Source organism: Schistocerca americana, chromosome 4 (assembly GCF_021461395.2).
Source record: "Schistocerca americana isolate TAMUIC-IGC-003095 chromosome 4, iqSchAmer2.1, whole genome shotgun sequence".
In the NCBI taxonomy this organism is placed as follows: domain Eukaryota; kingdom Metazoa; phylum Arthropoda; class Insecta; order Orthoptera; family Acrididae; genus Schistocerca; species Schistocerca americana.
In genome coordinates this window covers 109,967,292-109,978,517 of record NC_060122.1, presented here as the reverse complement: position 1 = coordinate 109,978,517, position 11,226 = coordinate 109,967,292, and the positions used below count along the sequence as shown (strand labels likewise).

General features: G+C 39.4%; 1 protein-coding gene across 1 annotated transcript in view; it reads left to right on the top strand.

Moving 5' to 3' along the window:
* The first annotated feature begins 1,065 nt into the window (after nt 1–1,065).
* The window catches only part of LOC124612622 (transcription initiation factor TFIID subunit 1), a 226,135-nt gene continuing 215,974 nt past the window's right edge, over nt 1,066–11,226 (top strand). Inside the window, exon 1 of the mRNA XM_047140920.1 lies at nt 1,066–1,478. Within this exon, the coding sequence (XP_046996876.1) occupies nt 1,178–1,478 (301 nt within the window). The 5' untranslated portion in view covers nt 1,066–1,177. The remainder of the gene's footprint in view (nt 1,479–11,226) is intronic.

Below are 11,226 nucleotides of genomic sequence, written 5' to 3'. Positions count from 1 at the left end.
CATATATTCCGAAAGACGAAAATCGAATTTCGGAAGCCGTCTTTCTCTTTCATGTTTACATGTTACTGTCTGACTTCCGAAGCGGATTTGCTAGCCCAGTTAAATATGGCGCCAAAAACAGCTGATACAGTTTATAATTTGGTCAGCAGGATCGATATTTATCTTCACTTAGACGAGGTATAAACAACTTCAGTCTAATATTTCTCTTATCCTTCAGCATCGAAAAGCCCACTCCATATTAGCCGAAATCTGTCAGCCCATGCACGTTTCGAAACCGGTTGAGTTTACTTGGGGAGCGAAAATCGATCGTGGAATTGAGAAACCGGCCACCAGGATTTCCAGAATCGATTTTGAAGTGTTTACATGACCACCCAGAAGCGGTAATGGGAAATCGTTTTACGAAATCAAGTTTTGGGAGCCTCATGTAAACAGGGTGACTGTCTTCAAAATTGATAGCTTTCTTTAGAATAAGAGATGCAGTTAACTGCAGTAATTAAACTCTTCATTGGACAGTCTCGTACAGTCGCTAAATAGGTCACCGTCATATGCTGCTAGATCTCCGTTTATTAGTCCGTGGAACTTCCTTATATATTCTCCTCTTCCACGATCGTTTCCTTTCGTTTCTGTTGCTAGATGCACGTGCAATGACGAAATAAGCCGCCGCTGCAATAACATGATTACTCTTTCTCCTTCAAGAAAACTCCGTGTGGCAAAAATTCTGCTGTTTTGGTGTAAATTACCTGCGCAGGTAACATACGCCCCAAATGTTGCCTTTTGTAGGACGCTCCCTAGAAGACGGGCGCAACATTTATGTAGCGTGCCCTGATGTTGCAGGCTGTTGTCCCAGTGTAAACGTCTAATGAGGCATAGTGGCATACGCTTTCGCAGTCTGCCACCAGAATGCGCAAGAGCTGCGATCCCGAAGCAGCAGAACGCCACCAGAGATCACTGTCATTGCCATGTTTCCAATAACAACGCTGGTATTGTGTGGATTGTAAATAATTGTCGGTGCACTGAGTGCATCTGTGGCTTGTGAGCCTGTGTTTGTGTCGTAAGGAAGATTTGTGTACAGGAGGTAGACGATTGTTTTAATGACGATTCTTCTGAAAACTGTAAACCTATACCTACAAAATAATCGTTTATTTGAAAAGAAGCTCGTGTAATCAACCAAGTGACAATGGGTGACAGCGATGACGACAAGTCAGATCCAGAAATGCATCTTACTGGATTTTTATTTGGGAATATCGACGAATCTGGACAGCTCGAAAATGACGTTCTCGACAATGAATCAAAACGGCATTTGGCATCGCTATCAAGATTGGGTTTCAGCTCTTTCGTGAGGGAATTGATTGGCATAGATCAAGAAGTGGGAAAGAGCGACAGTGATTCGGATAATGAGAGTGAGTTAAGGAGCCAAGAACACTGCTCTGCAGAATCCCAACGTTCTCTCAACGACACACAGTCAACAAACGACGAAAGTAAGTTGTGTTTACTAACGCGATGTCTATGCGTTAGGTGTAGTACTTGTTTGTGTTTACTGTGCATTTGTTTCTAGATTCGGTGTCTTTACTCAGTGCTACTAGGAGACTTAATGTTGACAACCCACTTTCATTATTTTTTTGTGCTTTTAGTATAGCCTTCGGTTGTTTAGCAAAAATTGTGCTGTACAACTCTCAGAATAGTCAGTAAGCCACTTGATCGTAACTGCAGTTTCGTAGAACATCTTTGTGTTTGTACAGTTCTTAATGGTTTTCCAACCCACCACAACCACAATTAGGACTAATTTTTCACTGAGTCTCTTCTTTGTTCTGTGAGATACCGGTATTTCTTTCGTAAAAACAGTAGTTAATTCCCTTTTTTTACGCCTTAGATTCCTTTTATACAGGCTTACTAAAGCTTCTAATCTTCTGTCAAAAAACTGCAGGCTCAGACTTGCTTATGAAGCAGTGAGTTTGGTTTTGACTTCAAGCAGATGGGCTACAAATACATACCTGAACTTCATCACAGGAAAGATCTTTGTCATCAGATAGTGTCTTATTGTGGGCCATCGTGTATAGGCAGCACCACTGATCTCGAGTCTTGTTTCAGTTGGCTGTAGTAGTACCTTCGTTAATTTGGAAATCTGCATGAGAAAAATACTTGTACAGTGCACTATGTTTCAAGTGATATTAGTTTGTGAAATATCGGTTGTGTAGAAAAAGTAAATGAAGTAGGGACACATATTCATCAAAGTAAACTGTAAGAATATTTTGTAATATAGGTAACCAGATATGTTGTTGTGGCCTCTCCAAAGGTAGTGAAATTCTTTCACACTTTCCGGCATTACAGAAGCGTCCGATTCTACCAGTCTGCTTTGACAGAAACGGATAGTTCCAGTGTGCACAATGTGGTGACAATGACGTCCCTATATACACACGCCAACAAACACGAACATAAATAAAAATGACACAATAACATCACACTCCCAAAAATAAAATGAAACTAATGGGACAACCGCGCAAAATTAGTGGTTTAGGTCAGGGACACACTAAATATACAATAAAAGATCACCCCACCATCCTAAAACAAGTAATATAAAAAAATTTAAATTATGACAGTCCACTACACCAACAAAACTGCAGGAATCGGACATTTCCCTTGACGTATATAGCTCATCCGTAACTGTTGATGCCAAAAGACCAACACAACCCCGAAAAGTGGAATCGCACATTTCCACTGAGCTGTACAGCTGAACCAAAGCAATCGATACCAAAAAACCAACACCTACATCTCTGAAAGGTGTAATTGGACCTATAACACCACAGGAATCGGACATTTCCCATGACATATATAGCCCAACCGCAACTATCGATACCAAAAAGCCATCACCTGCAACTCAAATAAGTGGAGTTGCACATTTCTCTTGACCTATACACCTCAACCGCAGTTGATGACAGCAAAAAACCAACACCTACATCTCTGAAATGTGGAATTGGACAGTTTCCTTGACCTACATAGGTCAAACACACTAATGACACCAAAAAATCAACAGCTACAACTCTGAAAAGTAGAACCAAAACCCCACCAATTCAAAAACCCAAATACCTCATATTCAACCCATGAACTATAACACAGCCGGCCTGCCATACTTACACAATAGACAAAACATCACAGTTACTATAGAATGAAACCAAACAAAAAATTGCTTATCGACAAAAGCCTCTGGCAATATCGCCTAGATTGGCCTCCACACAAGCACATGTGCCGCCCCCCCCCCCCCCCCTACACACACGCACACACACACACACACACACACACACACACACACACACACACACACACACTAAAAACAAAAAAAATCTCCTAAATCACCTATTCGTGAGCTTCACTGCTATATCCATATATAGCTAAAAAGCACCAAAAAAATTAGACTTCTTTTCTCTCAACATATACCAAACTATTCAGAAGAATTAAAAAATTAAAGTAATCACCTTAGTAATTCAATAAAAACAGTTCCACAATCCACGTTACCATGCCAACTACCTAAACTCAAAACCAAGTTTGTGCGATGACAACCAAAACTGAAATGAAGCCAATACCACATGTTAAACTCAGCATGCCCATATCCAACATCAGCTACAACATGACATCTAAAAACACAACTAACTCAAAAACACCATGTTGTAGTGATGTCACACACCACACCACCGTTACATCACGGGCCAGAGCAGGCGGATGGAATCGAATGCTTCCATTGACCCCACTGTCCAGTACTCTTACTCACTAGTGGTCATTATTACTGATGATAAAGTCAGTTTCACAGGAATTGTGATGTAGGCCTACACAAATGTGATACTACACAGAAAATTAATTTCAATGTAGACTTTACCTCTTTGTGTGGAGAACAGAGTGCAGTTCAATATTTTGGTGCTAAGGTTTTCAAGAAGTTTGCACTAGAAATGGGATAAAGCTGAAAAATGAGAGTTTCCACAATTTTTTAAAGAAAATTCAAAGCATAGCCAACTTTATTATCCACGCCTGAAAATTACCTAATTGTCTAGGTTCAGGAACTAAATATTCCTGTTCACTTCATGACAAGCAGTAATGCTCATTATAAGCAGAACAGAAATATTAAAGTATTCAAACAACAATTTCTTTATAAGAAATATATTAAAAGTAATCTAAAAATCAGTTGTATTGGAACAGAGCACATTAGGGGGTTTTGCTAGGTACAAATCAAAAAATTAAACCAAAAGTTCATTAAACTCACATTACATGAATCTTCCAAACACACACACAAAAGCTTGTACTGATAAATTCGGTTAACGTGTATCGCTAAATTGGTCTAGCTGCAGTGTCCACCAACCACGGAACAAGAATATTCATTCATATAGAAATCAAGTAACATACTGATATGAGAGTAGACCTACATCAGGTGCCATGAACCCTAATTTACCTACATAGTCAAAATGGAGTTGACAGAAGCGTCCGATCCCACGCATCGGCTTTGACCCGTGATATAAGGGTGTTGTCGTGTGTGACATCATGACGGGGCGGAGTTTGGTTTGTGAGTGTGGCTTGTTTGTAGATGTTGTCGTGTTGTGGTTTGTTGTGCTCTCTGGTGGTATGTTCAGGGTTTTCGTTTGTGTGGTGTAATGGGCTCAGGTTGCTTTTGCTCATTATTCAGAATTGTTTGAGTGTTGGCTGTGTTTGTAGTGGAATTCGTTTCAGTGAGTTAACGATTTTGTGTGAAGGTTAATTTAGTGTTGTTCGCTGTACATCGTGTGGTAATTTTAGTAAAATTAAGCGGTTGTTGTTTTTGTTCAGGAATGGATACGATGGATAAAATTAACAGTGCGCAGGTCAAGGGAAGTGTTCGATCCCAATGTGTGGCTGTGTATGTTGGTATTAGTATCGGGAGATGTTTTTGAGCTATATAGGCCAAGGGAAGTGTTTGATCCTAATTTATGGGATCAGGAGCTGCTGTTGAGCTATATAGGTCAAGGGAAGTGTCCGATTCCAGATGATATTGTGTTTAGTGGTATTTTGGAGTTTTGTGATGTCGGTTTTTTTCGTCGTTTTGTGTGGTTTTGTATGGGGGTGGGTGTATAAATTTGTTTATATTTAGTTTTCCCCCACCTAAAAACACCCCATTTCCCGCGCTTGTCCCGTTAATGTCATTAGGCTTTTTGTGGAAAGTGTGTGTGTTTGTTTTTAGATGTAGTTTCGTCCTCATAATGTGTACATACCGACTTTATATGCGCCATATTGGAGTCATGGTTTGTGGTCATTTCCGCCATATTTGTGACGTCATGGGTCAAAACAGACTGGCGGGATCGCACGCTTCCGTATTTCCTCAAAATGAAAGCCATAACATCCTCCAAACACATATCAATACAATGACAACAGAATCCAAATACAGGATATACGTCTTGTTGTCTTCAGTCCAGAGACTGGTTTCATGCAGCTCTCCATGCTACTCTATCCTGTGCAAGCTCTTCATCTCCCAGTACCTACTGCAACCTACATCCTTCTGAATCTGTTTAGTGTATTCATCTCTTGGTCTCCCTTTACGATTTTTACCCTCCACACTGCCCTCCAATACTAAATTGGTGATACCTTGATGCCTCAGAATATGTCCTACCAACCGATCCCTTCTTATAGTCAAATTGTGCCACAAATTTCTCTTCTCTCCAATTCTATTCAATACCCCCTCATTAGTTATGTGATCTAACCATCTAATCTTCAGCATTCTTCTGTAGCAGCACATTTCAAAAGCTATTCTCTTCTTGTCTAAACTATTTATCATCCATGTTTCCCTTCCATACATGGCTACACTCCATACAAATACTTTCAGAAACTACTTCCTGACACTTAAATCTATACTCGATGTTAACAAATTACAATGTCATCGGGGAAACTCAAAGTTTTTATTTCTTCTCCATGGATTTTAATTCCTACTTCGAATATTTCTTTTGTTTCCTTTACTGCTTATTCAGTATACAGATTGAATAACATCGGGGATAGGCTACAACCCTGTCTCACTCCCTTCCCAACCACTCCTTCCCTTTCATGCCCCTCGACTCTTATAACTGCCATCTGGTTTCTGTACAAATTGTAAATAGCCTTTCGCTCCGTGTATTTTACCCCTGCCACCTTCAGAATTTGAAAGAGAGTATTCCAGCCAACATTGTCAAAAACTTTCTCTATGTCTACAAATGCCAGTGACGTAGGTTGCCTTTCCTTAATCTATCTTCTAAGTTAAGTCGTAGGGTCAGTATTGCCTCACGTGTTCCAACATTTCTAAGGAATCCAAACTGATCTTCCCCCATATCGGCTTCTACCTGTTTTTCCATTCGTCTGTAAAGAATTCGCATTAGTGTTTTGCAGCTGTGGCTTATTAAACTGATAGTTCGGTAATTTTCACATCTGTCAACACCTGCTTTCTTTGGGATTGGAATTATTATATTCTTCTTGAAGTCTGAGGGTATTTCGCATATCTCATACATCTTACTCACTAGGTGATAGAGTTTTGTTAGGCTTTGCTCTCCCAAGGCCATCAGTAGTTCTAATGGAATGTTGTCTACTCCCGGGGCCTTGTTTCGACTTAGGTCTTTCAGTGCCCTGTCAAACTCTTCCTATTTCATCTTCATCTACATTCTCTTCCATTTCTATAATATTGTCCTCAAGAACATCGCCCTTGTATAGACCCTCTATATACTCCTTCCATCTTTCTGCTTTCCCTTCTTTGCTTAGAACTGGGTTTCAATCTGAGCTCTTGATATTCATGCAAGTGGTTCTCTTTTCTCCAAAGGTCTCTTTAATTTTCCTGTAGGCAGTATCTATCTTACCCCTAGTGATATGTCCCTCTACATCTTTACATTTGTCTTCTAGTCATCCCTGCTTAGCCATTTTGCACCTCCTGTCACTCTCATTTGTGAGATGTTTGTATTCCTTTTTGCCTGCTTTATGTACTGCATTTTTATATTTTCTTTTTTCATCAATTAAATTCAATATCTCTTCTATTACCCAAGGATTTCTATTAGCCTTCGTCTTTTTACCTACTTGATCCTCTGCTATCTTCACTGTTTCATCTCTCAAAGCTACCCATTTCTACTTCTACTGTATATTTTTCCCCCATTCCTGTCAGTTGTTCCCTAATGCTCTCCCTGAAGCCCTCTACAACCTCTGGGTCTTTCAGTTTATCCAGGTCCCATCTCCTCAAATTCCCACCTTCTTGCAGTTTGTTCAGTTTCAATCTACAGTTCATAACCAATAGCTTGTGGTCAGAGTCCGCATCTGCCCCTGGAAATGTCTTACAATTTAAAACCTGGTTCTTGAATTTCTGTCTTACCATTGTATATTCTATCTGAGACTTTCCAGTATCCCCAGGCTTCTTCCACGTATACAACCTTCGTTTATGATTCTTGAACCGAGTGTTAGCTATGATTAAGTTATGCTCTGTGCAAAATTCTACCAGGCGGCTTCCTCTTTCATTCCTTAACCCAATTCCATATTCACCTACTACGTTTCTTTCTCTTCCTTTTCCTACTATCGAATTCCAGTCACCCATGACTATTAATTTTTCGTCTCCCTTCACTATCTGAGTAATTTCTTTTATCTCATCACACATTTCATCAATTTCTTCTTCATCTGCGGAGCTAGTTGGCATATAAACTTTTACTACTGTGGTAGGCATGGGCTTCGTATCTATCTTGGTCACAATAATGCATTCACTACACTGTTTGTAGTAGCTTACCTGCATTCCTATTTTCCTATTGATTATTAAACCTACTCCTGCATTACCCCTATTTGATTTTGTATTTATAACCCTGTATTCACCTGACTAGAAGTCTTGTTCCTCCTGCCACCAAACTTCTCTAATTCCCACTATGTCTAACTTTAACCTATCCATTTCCCTTTTTAAATTTTCTAACCTACCTGTCTGATTAAGGGATCTGACATTCCACACTCCAATCTGTAGAATGCCGGTTTTCTTTCTCCTGATAACAATGTCCTCCTGAGTAATCCCTGCCCAGAGATGCAAATGGGGGACTATTTGACCTATGGAATATCTTACCCAAGAGGACGCCATCATCATTTAACCATACAGCTGCATGCCCTCGGCTGTAGTTTCCCCTTGCTTTCAGCTGTTCGCAGTACCAGCACAGCAAGGCCGTTTTGGTTAGTGTTACGAGGCCAGATCAGTCAATCATCCAGACTGTTGCCCCGGCAACTACTGAAAAGGCTGCTACCCCTCTTCAGGAATCACACGTTTGTCTGGCCTCTCAACAGATACCCCTCCGTTGTGGTTGCACCTATGGTACAGCTACCTGTATCGCTGAGGCACGCAAGCCTCCCCAAGGTCCATGGTTCTTGGGGGGGGGGGGGGATATACATCTTAAGAAAATAAATATAAAAAAACACCATCACACAAAAACATTAGCTAGCAAGAAAAAGAACTAGAAAAATAAAATGCCAGTCAATATACAAACCAAACAAAACAAAAAATGAATGCAGGCAAATGAAATACCTCCCCTAAACCACCCGTACATATTTCTCCCTACCAAAAACAACCCCCTTTTCAAAACTGACCACAACAAGTTGCCCTTCTGACAGCACCAAATAAAATTATTACTGGTGTGGTAAGGAGCCACTTCAACCATTTTCACAGGCTTTCCACATTTCTATTATGCAACATATTCTGCAAATCTATCATACTTCTGAAGAAAAGCCTTAGTGCTTGTCATGTCACATGTCTCCTATGTCAACAACAGCTTCACTGATAGATCCATCACATAACCTGCACACACAGTGGATGTATAGGCTACAAATAACAACACACTTACAACTTTCCAGTCATTGAAATTTACCACAAGAGAGCTTCACTTCAAGCAACACACGTGTTTCAAAAAATCGTCTTTTCATATACCAACCGTCAGATACAGGCCCATGTATGGTGTCACATGCCTCATATGTCTTGAAACATCCCTATACCTTCCCCTCCATGATGGAAACTATGAAATACACTGGTTGAGTGAATGGTCCCTTGATGGCTTTGTTCTTTACATACCTGTTTTGCCTACAATACTCAAAACAAAAGGTGCCACTACCAAGAACTGGGGTGTTGCAAGACATGCCCAGTATCCTTGTAAAAGTGATCTACAGATGACTATAACTTACTTCTACTACTACTACTTACTACTACTAGTAGAACACTTAATTACAACGTAATGAAGAGTAAAGTTACCAGCTAGGGTAGATTCTGAAGTATAATAGGCCTACTGAAAACTTACTGCTTTAGCCATGGAAATATCAGAAAGAAACTTACCTTATTTTCAAAGTAATAACATAATTTCTGCTGTCACGGGTGTGACATGTTCAAATTTCTCTCATTATTTCAGAGAATTAAAGGGTGATAATGGTTTCATTACATTTTTTGCAGTACAAAAAAATCACATTGTTTAATGAAAGTGTTGTTGGTGTTGAATTAATAAAAAAAATGCAGTTCTTTAATAGAGACGAACAGGCAGCTTATCTTCAACTGAAACACTCTCTTAGCTCAAAATAATACACAATATGGAGAATGAAGCATTGTCATGTTCAAATAAGTAAAGGAATGAATACTCAACTGGCTAACTAAAGAAATATACACAAAAATACATACTTAAATAGTTTCACGAAAGTAATAAAAAACTTGATTTCCTTTCATTTGAATCACATGAGGATTCAAAATATTAACAACTTTCTTTTGTAAATAAACAATTGAAATGTCATTTTCACTAGCACAAAAGAGTTTGTTTTCTTTCTCATATGGTTTTAAAAACATAACCTTGATTTCATTAGCCAGACATACTGATTGGCAAACAGCAACAAAATTCTGTCCATTTCCCCTCTCACTCTGTAGCTTGATGATCAAAAAGGTTCCAGCTTTAATTTCTGTAGTTGGATTTATGGTTGCCTGTACTTCATTTTCTGATGTTGCTTGGTTATCTTGAACATTAGACTCTTCAGAATCTGAATAAACATCAGAAAATGTCAGCTGTTTCTTGGATTTAGGGATCTCCCGAAAGATTTCATATCTTGTCATTTCACTGCCAGATGTTTCCTCAGCTAAAATATGGCGACTATCATAGTTTCTAAAATAATTGTTAGAATGCACTTTAGGAATAGGAATGACATCTTCCGAAAGCCTTGACTGCCATTCCTTTGTCTTATCTACATTGCTGCTTGAAACGAAGAGAACACGAACTTCATTCAGTTTACCACTCGCATAATCTGAAAATTCCTTTGCATTATTCACCACCACTGTCTGACTTCTGATTCCTCTCCAAATAGTTCTCTTCATTGTTCCCCCTATCCCTCCGACAGCCCCTTTGCCATGTGAAGCGGCAAAGAAGTTCCACTCAATTTCAACTCCCAAACAGGATTTGGTGCCAATGTAAATTTATTTTTAAACTGTGCAGTGCAGTTGTCCGAAAACATATGAACTTTTTGTAAATTTCAATTCTGCTGTTTTAGATGTGATATAATTTTTTCAAGAAAGCACCCAACTGCAAATTTGTCATGTGAAAGATGATCGCTTGCAATTGCATAAGAAGAAACAGTCTTTAGACTAACCCATACACAGCACGTAAATAATGTTACTTGTTTATGGCTCCAATGTGCAGCCTGAATTTCATCTTGTGACGTTACAGAAAAGTTCTTGGCAAAGTCAGCTTGCATGACAACATCATTCTTTGTAAGGAAATACGAAAGCGTCCGATTCCACCCGCCTGCTTTGACCAATGACGTCACAAATATGGCGAAAACGACCATCCACTACGACTCCAATATGGCACCTATTACGTCATTACGTAAACATGACAACAAACACGAAAATACATCGAAAAACCAACACACACACACACACACACACACACACACACATACACACATACACACACACACACACCTTCCACAAAAAACCTAATCAAACTAACGGGACAAGCAAGAGAAATTGGGGGTTTTTGGGTGGTGACAAACTAAATATAAACACACGCCACTACACCAAACGACAAAAAACACTAAAATAACAAGACCTCACAACCTTCCCAAATACCACCACACACAAAATCCACTGGAATTGATCACTTCCCTTGAGCTATATAGGTCAACAGAAACAACCGATACCACACGATAAATCTCAAAAATTTCGCCACCACCACACTTAATCCTAAAAAAAATCAAAAATCAAAATTGGAATTG